Source organism: Artemia franciscana, chromosome 13 (genome assembly GCF_032884065.1).
Source record: "Artemia franciscana chromosome 13, ASM3288406v1, whole genome shotgun sequence".
Taxonomy (NCBI): domain Eukaryota; kingdom Metazoa; phylum Arthropoda; class Branchiopoda; order Anostraca; family Artemiidae; genus Artemia; species Artemia franciscana.
Genome location: NC_088875.1, coordinates 19,782,624 through 19,797,785, shown reverse-complemented (window position 1 = coordinate 19,797,785; position 15,162 = coordinate 19,782,624). Strand labels below are relative to the sequence as shown.

At 33.3% G+C, this 15,162-nt stretch overlaps 1 protein-coding gene across 2 annotated transcripts in view; it reads left to right on the top strand.

Moving 5' to 3' along the window:
- The window catches only part of LOC136034628 (gamma-aminobutyric acid type B receptor subunit 2-like), a 340,796-nt gene that overhangs the window by 307,627 nt on the left and 18,007 nt on the right, over window positions 1-15,162 (top strand). For both annotated transcript variants that reach the window (XM_065715928.1, XM_065715927.1), the window contains exon 17: window positions 10,898-11,772. In XM_065715928.1, the coding sequence (XP_065572000.1) occupies window positions 10,898-11,772 (875 nt within the window). The remainder of the gene's footprint in view (window positions 1-10,897; window positions 11,773-15,162) is intronic.

The following is a 15,162-nucleotide window of genomic DNA, read 5'->3' as shown; positions in this document are numbered from 1 at the left end:
TGAAAAACCAATAAGGTATCTGGTCACAAGTTAGGTCGTAAGTGATAAGGGTATTCGCATGATCGCAACACGGCTAAAGTTATATAGTATTTTCTTGTAAATCAAAAGATTTGCAGGATCGCTACAGAACTCGGTAGCATATAAGAGTGATGTTATTGATGTTCATAGTTATAATATGCATATAACAGTATTGAAAGTTGTTTTAGAGCTAAAACATTGGAATGGTACTTATTCACCAAGCAATGACATTAACAGACTTCTGAATGTGGATTTGATAGGAATATTCTTGGGAGAGCTGGACTTGAAATTTGAAGGTTTAAGATGGATTTTACATAGACTAAATAAAAAAAGTATTTTTCTACTGAAAGTAAGGAACAACATTAAAACTTAAAACTAACAGAAATTAACCCGTATATAAGAGAAACTACTTCCTCTTCTATACCTTTTTCTTCTCGCCAAATTTTTTTTAACACTTTTAAAAAGGTTCTAATTATAATTACAGGGCCGTTTTGTTTCAGAAATTGCACTTACAGAATAGGATTAAAGGTCTAACTTTACCGTAAAGGGCAGGGTATAGAGGTGGGTACGACCCCCGTCATAAACTAAATAATTTCTATTCGTTTTATGTTTTAATGTTACTCCTTACTTTGGATGTATTCAACGTAATTATTGCATAAGTTTCATTCACTTTGAAATTTAGGTTTGAAACGGTTTATGAACTAAAAGTTTCATTCAACAGATATATATATATATATACATATATGTATATATGTATATATATATTTACATATATATATATATATATATATATATATATATATATATATATATATATATATATATATATATATATATATATATATATATATATATGGGTAACATACTCGAAATAATTCTCTTGGGAGAATGTTCAGAGTGTTACATAGGCATAAAAAAGGAGTGGGAAAACGTGTACATATCACCCAGGTCTCTTTATTTTGACTAAGTAAACTCATTTATTTTTACTTTGGCTTGAGCGTTTGCTAGGTGTGGTGAGGGAAAAACACCGTTCTGAAAAACTGAATGATGCTTGTGTTTTGATTGAGCTAAACCTCCCTCCCAGCATTCCATGGAAGATCAAACTTAACATTCTAGCCATTTATAGGATATTTAACGTAACTCCTTTTACAACCTGGATGCACATAGTGTCTCTTGATTTATTTTAACAGGTTCCTCAATTATACTCTGAAAATTGCGAGTTAATACCACTACCGTTCCTGATATACCACGGTCATTGAATTAACAACTTTGATACATAGAACATCTTTAAACTTTGTTCAACTCCCCTTCAAAATTTCTTGAGATGTTCAACTAAATACCCTTACCCGTTGCTAAGATATTGCAGCGCCCTTCTGACAACCAGAATGCACAGTGAATTTTGATTAAGCTCGGAATCACGCTCAATATGCTGGGAACGTTTTAACTTAGTACCTTTTACTGTCCATGAGGTATTGCGCACAAAATTTTAACAGCCTGACTGCATTTAGTATCTTTTGATTTAGTTCAAATTTTTGGACTTAGAATTTTTTCTGGACTTAGAATTTTTTGGGGACTTGTTATGTTTTGGGAACTGTATTGAGGACTCAAACATTTCCGATAATTTCAAGAATGAGATGTTATCCGGTATTGTTTAATTATTCACGCTGTCAGCGAAACAAAAGAATACATCGTCTGACAGCTTTCACATCTGGTCATTTGAGACGCAGATGCTGTTGCAGCCCATAATCCTGGTTTCCAAAAAATTTCTTGGCATGTTTCCGAGAATTTCAAGAAGTAGTTTTCTAAGCAGTTTTCCATTGCTTTCACGAATTTTATGGGTTTTTCGAGACTTTTTGTTTACTTAGTCTTTTTTGGGGCATTATTTTGGGACAGCGAGAATTTCTTGGCATGTTCCCAAGAAATTCTAAAATGATGCGTTATCTGTTATTACGTAATCATTCATATTATCAGTTAAACGATATAGTACATCATGTGGCATCCTTTGCATCTGATGTCTTGAGACATTATGTTGTAGACATTAGTTGAGTTTTATTTATCATTTTAGCTTCTAAGTAGTTTTCTATTGATTCTTAGAAAGTTTACGGTTTGTTGGGGGGGGACTTAGAATTATTTTGGGAAACGAAGAATTTCAAGAATGATACGTTATCTGGTGTTATGTTATCATTCATTTTGTCAGTGTAACAATACAATACAGAATTAGCAACTGAGTCAATAACATTTTTTAGCTTCTAAGCAGTTTTTCATTGATTTTATGAAATTTATTGGTCATTTGGGAGTTAAAATTATTATTATTATTTTTTTTTACTTAGAATTTTTGGTTACTTAGAATTATTTAGGAAAACCGAGAATTTCTTGGTATGCTTCCGAGAATTTCAGGAATGATGCTTTATCTGGTATTGTGTAATCATTTATGGTGTCAGTGAAACAAAACAATACGTCCTTTGACAGCCCTCATATCTGGTCTTTTGAGATAACAACTGAGTCAACAACATTTTTAGCTTCTAAGCAATTTCGTGTTGATTTTATGAAATTTCATTTTGCTAAAAACGCATCATTAATTTTATGTTTTTATGAAATTATGAATTTTTGGGGGGTAATTTCCTGGAAGGGAATGATTCTAAGTGGGAAAAAACTTGCTGCGGAAAATTTTTTCTTGGAGGGGAGATATTCCATGGAGAGGGAGGTTGATTTCCTGAAATTATTTGAAAAAGAATCAGAAATTAAATTAAAAAGACAATTTTTTTTTACTGAAAGTAAGGAATAACATTAAAACTTAAAAGAAAAAGGCATTATTAATTATATGAGGGGATCTGTTCCCCTCTATTCCCCACTCTTTATTCTAAAGTTCAATCTTTTGTCCCAATTCCTTAACAACGATTCCTGAAACACAAGGGCTGTATATTTATAATTAAAATCTTAATTTAAGTGCTAAAAAGCTTTAGTGTGGAGAGTCAGTCTGTCTAAACAATTCATTTTTAGTCAGAGTATTATTATCGCCACAATTTGGCATAGTAAAATAAACCTTATCCTTTATTGCACAGGGTCTATTCAGAACACTATCCTAAAAACAATCTCATTAGGTGATTTTGTATTAGGGTCCTCGTTAGAAAAAAATTAATGCACACATAAAAAGATGGAAATGTTCCTGTCCTTACATCTAATATACCTATTATAATTATCTATTATTACTATTTTAATTAGCTCATCTAATCTAGCACTCTTAGGGAAATACTTCACAGGTAGCCTATCATTCCAGAGCCTAGGGATGTCGTGCCCAAGTTCAATTATCATGGCATGAATAAAGGTAATACGTAGGCATCCCCATTTTTATTTGTGGTCATCTCTGACCTTTGCCAGTTTTATTTAATTGTTTATTTTTATTTTTCTATTATGAGATATGAGATATACATTTATTAAGAAAAGAAAACAATCACTATTCGCCATTCACCTGCCAAGAAAGGCAATAAGCTTTTAAGGGCAAGCGAGATTATCGCCCTCAGCTAATTAAAACCACGTTCATATCACGCTACTCAATACAAAAGAAAGGATCCCTTTGTTCATTTATATAAGTTAAGCTAATTTAAGGTTGACTTATCAAATGACTTAATTTTTGTTCGCTTTATGTTTTTGCAAAAATATTTTTCTTCTAGGATAATATACACTTATAAAGGTATAAAAAAAAAAAATAAAGAGAAAAATGAATGAAAAAATTCTATTGTGAAAGCATAAAGCCCCGTTTTAACTACAACAGAGTAGAAACCATTCTTAAATAAAAAGAACTCTTAAAAATTTAAGTCTTAGAAGCCCTTGCATTATAAACTCATTAGACAACTGTTAAGATTCTTCAGACATTAAAAAACTCTGGACTGCATGTATTTTACTTGACAATATTGGTAATCTGATTTTTATTTTTGAAGCTGAAGGAAAGAGCTGAGCTTAGAATTGGATCATCAGCAAAACAAAATAAACAGGGGAATAACATTAGAAAATAGATACTACTTTTGAGAATGCGAATTGTTCTAATATTAATCATGTTACGGCTAACAGTAATGTTACTGTATACTTTACAGTTGATACGGCATTCTTTGCAAAAATTTCTACATTCTCATCCTATGAAAAAAACGACCTTTTTCAGTTTTTAGAAAACCGTTATCCTTATTTTTTGGTTTAACTATGTATTAACTTTTAGACTTATTTCAACATCCGTTTCCATCTAGAGTAACCTGCCAGATTTAATTGTTCCTTGTTATCTGAAAGTATAAGACAGATTCTTGATAAATGGTGTGGATAATTGATTGATGAATCTTGTTACTATAAAAGAATATCTGATATTTATCAAACAGCATACATGAAAAGGAAAGAAAAGAGACTGCTCTGCAACTGACAATTGAGAATAGAAAGCAATCACCTAAGCAATTTTTTTTATTTTTGAAAATTAGTATGTCATAAGTAGCCGATTCCAATTTGGATTCATATATCAAGAAATATCTGACCTAGTTGTCCCGAGCTGAATAGCGTTTTCGACCGTGTATCGCTATTCAGCCGCACAGAATGTGTCTTCCGATGAAAAATAAGTTTAGAAAAAACATTTAGTACAGACATGTTCAGTTTTGGCCTTTCAATGAAGCAATGAAAATATCTCCTTTTTTTAAATAACCACACAAAATGTAATTCATTACGTTCACAATTCCTATGTGGTAGGCAAGGTTGTATCTAGGAGAGAAATGGTCCAACCTCCCCCTCTCATCCCCCTAAAAATGGTCTGACTCCTAAAAAACGTAGCAAAAATACAAGTAAACCAATTTTTAATGCGTTTTAAATTTTTCTTCTGTAACCAGCCCCCCCCCTTCCCACCAAAAAAAGAAGAAATTCCTGAATATACACCCTTGATGTGTGGTTAACCTTGATAAAAGCCAGGTTTTTTGCTACAGCAGTGTTAACACGCGCGTCTGGTTATAATAGTGTCTGTCCAGGCATCTATTTCCAGACAGTTCTCACTCAAATGTAAAATTCGGTACTTGGCAGCAGCAAGTTACATTTAGATCCCAGAAATGCATGCAATTGACTGAACATCACCCTGAAGCGGAGATGATTGACATGGTGACCAAAAAACTTCCTGGTTGGTTGAATTTGAAATCTGAGACATCTGAGATTTTTACATTCTAAAACAATATCTTACGTCTAGAGCAATCGGCAGAAAGCTAGATTTTCGGGGTGTAAAACCCCAGACGACCCCCCCCCCACTGAAATATTATTTCATGTCTTTTAACTGTTTCTAAAATAGATTTGTCCGATTCAGTCACAATTACACTATTTGTACAACAGATACAAAATTATTTCCAAAGTTGTTTGTTTAATAGTTTCAAAATGATAAATTTATCTATTTTTCTGTTTCAACTTTGAAAACTTGTTAGGTATATATTTGCAGCCAATTCCAGATTCTCGTGCCTCTAGTGGCATTCTGACCATTTTAGGCTATAATCGTTGGGAATTTTTGCTGTTAGATGGTCGTACTTTGCATAATTTAAACGTTTGAAATCTTTACTTCCAAGATCGTAGCGTCTCGAGTTGTAAAGTTTTCAATTGTGGTTGAAACTCTCCTGGAATATAAAACATAACCATATGGAAATAATTTGACGAAGTCAAAGCCATTGTTCCTAGAGTTTTCAGTACTATCTGATTCTAAGATCGTATTTTGCAGAGTTTAAGCAGAAAATTCTAAAGTAGAGGGGAAAATGTCACCTTATCATTTTAAAATTGCCATTTATGTTCTATGTTAAACACCGAGTTTTCTGACGACTCAGGTACGTTCACAGGAGGAAGACTTAATGACTTTAGAAACCGTCCCTCTTCTTGTTCCAAATTGCAAGATTCTCATTAGTTACTCTATATTTTCGGCTTATTTCGAGTATTCTTTTCTTTTCGTGCCTTTACTCCCCTCGATACTTCTTACCTATTCTGAGATAAGATTCTTTATGCCTTACTGCGGGGACTAGATAATTTTGAAAGATATTCGTTGTAATAAAAAAAGCGATAGGTCTTAAGATATACTTTGCAATGTCCCTGCACTCATATCAAAAACCTGCTTTTATGAAATTTTGATACCAATAGCTACATCAAAAGAATCGCATTTTAATGCTGGTTTTAAATATATAAGTTTCATCAAGTTTAGTCTTATCCATCAAAAGTTACGAGCCTGAGAAAATTTGCGTTATTTTAGAAAATAGGGGGAAACGTCCCCTAAAAGTCATAGAATCTTAACGAAAATCACACCATAAGATTCAGCGTATCAGAGAACCCTACTATAGAAGTTTCGAGCTCCTATCTACAAAAATGTGGAATTTTGCATTTTTTGCCAGAAGGCAGATCACGGATGCGTGTTTATTTGTGTTTGTTTGTTTTGTTGTTTTTTTCCAGGGGTGATCGTATCGATCCAGTGGTCCTAGAATCTTTCAAGAGGGCTCATTCTAACGGAAATGAAAAGTTCTAGTTCCCTTTTTAAGTGACCAAAAAATTGGAGGGCACCTAGGCCCCCTCCCACGCTAATTATTTTCCCAAAGTCAACGGATCAAAATTCTGAGATATCCATTTTATTCAACGTAGTCGAAAAACCTTATAACTATGTGTTTGGGGACGACTTACTCCCCCACAGTCCCCGTGGGAGGGGCAAAAAGTTACAAACTTTGACCTGTGCTTACATATAGTAATGGTTATTGGGAAGTATAAAGGCGTTTTCAGGAGGATTTTTTTGGTTTGGGGGAGGGGTTGAGAAGAGGGGGATATGCTGGGGAGACTTTCCTTCGAGAATTTGTAATGAGAGAAGAAAATTTCCATGAAGGGAGAGTAGGATTTACTAGCATTATTTAAAAAAAAACAATTAAAAAATAAAAGTGAAAAAGCTTTTTTTGCTGGAAGTAAGGAACAGCAATAAAACTTAAAACAAACAGAAATTATTACCCATATGAGGGGCTCACCTCCTTCTAATACCTCGCTCTTTACGCTAAAGTATTTTCAGTAGTTTCAACTACTTATTCTACGGCTTTTGTGATTCAGGGGGTCATTCTTAATGAATTGGGATAAAATTTAAGCTTTAATGTAAAGAACGAGGTACTGACGATGGGGCGAATCCCCTCATATATGTAATAAAAACATGAGAATACAAAAGTTCTTTACGTAAGCTAATTTATAAGTTACGTAAATCTTTTACCAATAAAAAGATTCGTAAAAAATTAAAAGTTCTAGTTGCCTTTTTAATTAACCAAAAAATCGGGGGGCAACTAGGCTTCGTCCCCCGCTCTTTTTTTCTCAAAATCATTCGATCAAAATTATGAGAAAGCCATTGAGTAAAAAAAAAATATATACAAATTTCGTTTTGATTATTCCTCTGCGGAGAGCCAAAATCAAAACCTGCATTGATTCAAAAACGTTCAGAAATTAAATAAAAAAAAACAAGTTTTTTTAACTGAAAGTAAGGAGCGACATTAAAACTTAAAACACACAGAAATTACTTCGTATATGAAAGAGGCTGCTTCCTCATCAACGCCCCGCTCTTTACGCTATAGTTTTTACTGTTTTAAAAAGAAGAATTGAGAGAAAGAGTCAAACTTTAGCATAAAGAGCGGGGCGTTGATGAGGAAGCAGCCTCTTTCATATACGAAGTAATTTCTGTGCGTTTTAAGTTTTAATGTCGCTCCTTACTTTCAGTTAAAAAAACTTGTTTTTTTATTTAATAGCTAAATAAAGCAATTCTAAATAGTCTCATTAATGTTAAGAGTAGCAAAGTCATACACTACTTATGGCATTAAGCAAGATCAAATCGGAACACCAGAAATTTGAATATACAGCTCAAACTAACGTCCAATCTAAAGTATCATGTGAAATCTAAAACTTTTCAAAAAGTTTTAGATTTTCCTTTTTGATGACGATTTTTTGAGCTTTTAATGTTTAAAAATTATTTAACGTATCTTGAAGACCTGAAGTAACCATATTTGTACAAAAACTAATCCTTAACAATAATCAAAAGCCATTAAACTTAATTTTCACGTTTATAGTTTTGCTTCTTTTTTGGTATTTTTTTTGCTCTTATGTAAGATGGCCACTCATAAACTTACCTTGTACAGCCCGATGCCATTTGAGTCATTGTGGTCGAGATTCTGTATGTAGTATTGTAGTTACGATTGAAAAAAGAAAGAAGAGAATGTTCCAAGCATAATTGTCTTAACCAAGTCAGTTAGATAGCTCTGGTAGAACAGGTTCGGATTATAATAACATTACTATGCATTATTTTTTTACCATGTGAACCTGTGATTCAGTCTAGACACATATTAAGTTTTGAAAAAGATCCAAAATCTCAATCAAAGATTCCAAGTTCGTCATTTGAACGTTTGAACGCTTTACCACCCTTTTGAGTCACTTCGAATTAAATTTCACCTTCTGAAATGCGACAAGATATTAAGCATATAACACAAAAACGGCATCCATTTAAATTAACTCAGGGTCTAAAATATGTTTTGTTAAACTTCAAATTAAAGTAAAATGTGCTTTCCAACGTTTTGAAAGCGATTCATTCAATATAGCAAATAAAATGACAACACTAGTTTAATGGCTACCCTAAGAAGTAAAAAAGAGTTACGAGGGGGATGGGGCACAAAGACATTAATATAATAAAAAAGATAGTCAATAGATACCACACACCCTGTCGAAACAGCATACGATGCATCTAAACAATTACATAAATTGAAATCGTCCTTGGATTCATTCTTATTTACCTATTAAATAAAAAAAAATAAAAATCATACATACTATAAAGAATTTATTTAATACTACTCTTAAACGAAGAGACATCACCAACATTTTTTAGTCTTTTGATTAATATAGTTCAAACTTCTGATCGTCCTTAGTTTCAACCAAAGACTGAAAACTCCACATGAAATGCAGGTGATGAAATAGATACCAAATTTTTGTTTAACTAGTTTTTGTTTCATCTCATGGCGTTTAGTTCGTTATAGTCTCTAAAGTTTGCTTGGTAAAATCAAAGCGTGGACTTGACTTTCATTGAAATAAATCGTCAGATTTTTCACTGTTTCAAGTTTAGATTCTCAAAGGAATGGCTTCTAGCTCTTAGATAAGGAAATTGTTGAATTCTATGAAGTTTGCACAGTCCAGAATCTCAACTCTTGTTTAAGCATAAACTATTAGTCTCTTGTAAAAGCATGACTTATTTACATAAGAGGAGAGGAAACATCTGAAGATTCGTTATATTATCATAAAAAACAACTTGGTAAATTCACAAAAACTAATGTTCTAGACATGAAGTTGAAGGATATAACTATTCTTTGTAATGCTGGAAATTTAGAGGAATAAATACGATTAAAGCATTTTGTAAACCACTTGACAACATACACCTCAACCCCTCGCCAACCAAACCCTCCACGAAGTAAGAGACTGACGAACTTTGGCAATATTCTTCTATGTCTGCGGTGTGGCAGTTTCAAATCAGTGTTTTACTATAAAAATGACGACCGTGATACAAGATTTAAGATATTTTTAAGGGTCATGTCTATTCTGTATCACTTTTATCATTTGTTATAGTTCACGTACACCTTTTTTTGTTAATTTTTAATTTTTCACCACATATAGGGTAATTGAGGAGCTTCAGGGAGCCCACTTTGGGGGTAAAACTAAGGGGGGAGCCTTCTATCCCATAGAGCTTTTGGTTCAAAGGTTTTCCGCGAATATTAGAAAAAAGCTTCGAATTTTTCTAATTTACAATTTTTATTTAGCTTTTTGACAGAAAAAATAGAAAAACAAAACAAATTCAATAGTTTTAGATACTTACTTCTGTAATTTTTGACTTCTGTGTTTCATGAAAAAAATTAAATCAAGACTACGCGAGATGAAGTGACAATTACCATTCAATACACAATATTGGCTTTAAACTCCTGTTCCGACCCAGTTAATGACGTAGTTATGAGTAGCTCACGTGTCAAAACTGTTCAATCCATAAAATAAACAGCAAAGAAAGCTTACAAAAAAGAGCGATTACTCCTTTCAATATTTTTTACCAATGGCTTTGCGGAATAAAAATTCCAGGCTTATTTGCATTTGCCTAATTTTAAATGGAAAGCATTTTGATGGCTTTTTAGAATAAGGTTCATGATTAGTAAAATCCAAAAAAAAAGATTATAAGTGAAGTTAATTGATTTGGATAGTAAAAGACTTGATTATCAATGCCATTTGTTAGTTGGAATTTAGCTTGCTATAGGGGAAAAAATTTAAGGGCTTGCCAGTATTTGCCACAGACCTAGTTTATCAACAAAAGGTTTATCACAGACTTTAATTTGATGATTTCAACAAATGGAATCCTGGTGTATACGTGAATTAGGATTCTTCTTTTCCCGTTTTAAACAGACTAATAAAACTGAAATGCACGAAGAACGTGGAAAATTAAAGGACTAGAAACTCAACCTAGTTTCAGAGAGAAGAAATCACGAGGCTATTTAGTTGCTTTTAAGTTTAGTCGTTTAGGCGCTTTTCATTTTACTGACATCTGTCATAGCTGTGACAGCGATTCTTTGTAGCGGCTTTGAAACGGCTCTGCAGAATTCATATATCTCCACATTTGTTACATTAGGGCCTGAATAAGTTTACTTTGATGAGCCCTAAACCCATCCAATTAAAATAAACATATATAAACAGACACAGCGTAGTCTTAAAACACTAAATCTTTTACATAAGCCATTTTTAAGTAGGCACAAGAATAATTCAACTTCAAATGTCAAGAAATAAACACCATTTTTATTCTTAGGACCACGATATTTCCTTGGAATAATTTGGTAAATCCTGTTATTTCTTACAGGAATGACAGTGATGAGTCAAGCAGTGAAGATGGTATCGACGAAAAGCGTCCATCCTCAATAAGTCATCCGATGGCTATGCTGATGGGTGGTTTGATGCGGAATAGCGTTGTAGAAACAATGCTTTTGACTTCTGGGAACGTTACAGTTGTACATAAAGAGTTTAGTGAAAAAGAAGTACCACCTATAAATGGTAGCTGTATTTTGGATAAGTGCAAAACACTGAATTGTACTCTTAGCGCGCTAATCTCGTCTTCAGCCCCCATACCCTTGGCTGATACTAAAGATTGTAATTGTGAGGTTAATTTTAGAAGATGCGTGTCATTAGGATCTGAACGAAGCTTAAATTCTTATAATTGGGATTCTAGAAGTGTTCAAAATTACAGCATAATAGGTGAGATTAATAGTTTATCCATCAGTGATAAAGATTCTCTTAGCGCACACGAATTAAGTGCAAACAACATTAGTCTGAATTATGATGTATCAAATATTGTTTTACCTTCTTATACTGAAAGGGCACTAGATAACTGTACGGCATTACTATCAAGCAATGAAGAGAAGCCGGACAATAGCAGTCAAAGACTTTCTCTACCCTTAGACTTCAGACAAAATTCCATTAGTAGTCGTGACTCATATGCAACATGCGTGAGTAACTCATTACCAATAGAATGTGAATCCCCTAGCGCTTATTTTAGTATGGACGTAAGTCATTGTGAACGAATTTTGGATGATTGTGAATCAACGAGGATAGGTGGGATTGAATGGAGACGTTCTTCAATGATTGAAGATTTATATGGAGGCTTAGAGTGGCGAAGGCAGTCAAAGACCAGTGAGGAACGCCAAGTGAATACCCGGCAAAGTCTCATTGGAAATCAAGGTAGTAGTTATTCTCTTATTAGTCCTATATAAAGTGATTTCATACATATTAGAAAAAAATTCTCCCATCATGTAAAAATAGTTGCTTGGCCTGAAAAAAATTAATATTGGCCATTTTTTCTTCAAATAAAAAAGGTCGTAGCATCCGATTTTCAACCCTGTTTTGCACTTATGCAAAATGTTCTTTCTTAAAGCATATGCTACTCTCTAATTAAAGAAGAAGAAGAAAGTAAAAAGCTACTAAAATGGGACAAAGTCTGTGCGTCCATATGAAACAAGTTGAACACATTCTTGTGTTGGATGCTCAGGTAGGCTATTATTTCCATAGTCTAAAATAATCGATGATTCATGCAACGCGTCGGTACCATCCTTACGATAGTGCTTTAATAATTTATTCACATTTATACTAGTTTTGAAAATATTACTCTTATGGCAATAATGAGTAAATATAAAACTTAGAACGAATAAAAATTAACGCTTTGCAACATATTCGTAAATCTATAAAACTAGTGCAAATAATCCAATTCAGGGTTTCCCTATGTTTTGTAACATTATGCGAAACTAGCACTTGACTGAATTTTATTGTTCCTTTGAACCTTAATAGTAGCCTAGTTATTTCTTATAGTTCAACTAGGATACTTAATAGTGGCCTATTTCTTATAGTTCAGCATCCAATGGAAAATGTTTTTTTAATAGAGAGTTTCTTCAAAAACCCACGATATTGAACTTTCGGTTACAATGGACAATTCTTAATAAGGTTGCAATTTTTGCTGCCATGATAATTATCTTTGGTAGAAGATTAGAGATAGATGAGATGAACAATTCTAGCTATTTGTAAAAAATATTATTAAGGTTTTATTAAGCTCTCTGTAGAGATTTTATACTACAGTAAAAGTGGACGATGGAACGGGGAACAGTTGGAATTTGAGGAGTAAGGGATAAGCACTAATTGCGCAAAGGACGCATAAATACTAAGACGAAAAAAAGTAGACTGCAAATAATTCTATATGTAAATCGTAGTGATACTTTTGTTAATGCGCTAAGATAAATTTCTTCTGCTGGAACTCGTGCCTTAAAAAGTAACTTTTTATTTGAAGGAAAGATTTACTGCATGAGAATCCATATTTTTCTTCTTCTTTTTTTTAAAGCTTTTCGCTATTTTGAGGAGCAATGACGAGCAAAATTGGTATTTCCAAAACACCATACAGGTTTACAAAAACATCTAATTTTTTTCCGAAAAAGCACTAAATAGTTTAAAACACGTTTAATCATCAACATGTTATGAAATCCACGAATAATAACAACCACCGTTTCAGTGTTGCGAAGACAGATTCGTCAAGCAATAAGAGTGTGAGATATAGGAAACTATGAAAAAAATTCATGGTTTCTTATACCTATGACACCCTTAAATCCTTATAACCTGGGTCCAAACACCCCCTCGTCCCCACCCTGCCTAATTTTACTCTATAGGAATCGATAGAAAGTCCGTAGTTTTTGTATTTTTCATGTTCCTATCTTGGCATCGACGCCCCAATCTTTAGAGTCTGACAATCCCATATTTCCTCTAAAAGCAATATCACTAATTTCATTTTGTCTGTGGACATCGATATTGGATGGTGTGATTCTGAACACCAAACAAATAAATAAAGATTCAATGAGGAAGAAATAAATCAGAATCAAAAGGAATCAATTCTCATTTACGATAATGTTGACTTGTGGCTTTCACTCTTCAAAAAAGTTATTTCCCCTCCCTTTTCTGAGGAAATGGTGAATTTTAACCTTGGAAGTTTGATTGTTATTTAGTGTCAGTTGATTAAACTTTCAGGATAATTCTTTATAAAGTGCTTTACAGTCTATTTGTCCTCCATCCAGTCATCTTTATGATTGAAAGTATGTTTGGATCCCTCTTTCTAGGACTATAATGAAAGAAAGTTAGGATGATTAGGCTACGTTTACGGAGGAATAATTATAGGTTGCTTAAAGTTGATATGTTTTAAAATTTCTTCTGGGGCGAGACAAAGAACAAGACTTATTTGAATGACTCATCCTTAATATTTTCGTTTATTACAGCATGGTTGCACAGCAGCTATTAGGGGTGAAAGGAATGTGTGGGTCAATCCATGGGGCGGGGATGGGTGGTTATCCGTTTGCTCTATTTTTAAAAATAAGAATTCAGGAAAATTCAGGGTTCTAGAGGCGTTACATAAAGGACTAAAACGGAGAGAATTTACTTTCTAGATTCGAACTAATACCATATATTTTTCCAAACGCTTTTAACTTAGTACAAACTTATCTTTTTTTTAAACTGTTCAAATCTTTTGCAGAGGTGGAGCACTTGAATGGTTGATTACAGTCCTTATTTTTTTAATTTTACCTGCTTTGTTACAAAAATATTATATTGTAGGCCTACTAATTCTACTTTATTAAAAATTAATTTACATTAAAATTTTAATTTTACTTTATACCACCGGTAACTTTGCAACACGAGGTTCAATCTTTAAATGACTGCTCAATATGGTTTTCACTGACACTGGAAAGTTCCAACGTTTGTTTATGTCAATACATTTGCTAGAGCTGTTACTGCTTTGGTGGATATACAAGATTTCCCCTGTGTATCGTTGACTTCAAAAGTAATCCCCTGCATTTCATTCAGCGAGCAATTTCCACACTGCCAATTGTCCAAAAGGCTTAGAAAGTATCTCGGCAGCATTCTGTTTTTCATTCCCTGTTTAAACAAGCAATTACCTTTGGCCATTCAATTTAAGAATCAAGACTTAATGAATTAAGAACATTTGGGACATGTCTTGAAAGTAGCTCGCATGTGTTAGACTTTAAGCTATTTCTAACAAGTACAGCATACATGATACTGATTTTTAAAGTGTGTTTGGTAAAAATTTTTCTATGTTACCAGGCCTAAGATAACAAAAGTAAGAAACATAGGAAAACGAGGAGACATGCTGCCAGTGACAGAAAAAATAAAAGGGAGATACTAATATTTTGCCCAAGACCTCTGATTAGCTGTTCTCAGGGGAAAATACTGTAGTATTTTGCATTATTTAACTGTAGTCAAAAATGCAGAAGTCCTTGTCGTAATGTCATGCTTAGTCATTGCAGTCTTAGGGATTAGAGACGGTCGATTCCAGGCACAGCCGCTCATGGCATGTTATAAAACAGGTTTCTTGAGGCCATGCGAAATTGATTAAAAAAAAGATACATTTGTCGAATACAGGCACATTTAAGAACTGACATCACAAAACTTATTTTGCTTCATAAGCTAATAGGAAGATGATAGGATAATCAGAAAATACGTCACAAGACTTCTTATATCTCTTATACCTCTTATATCTCTTGTTTTGCAATGGATATAAAGGCGCATCTGTCGAATATACGG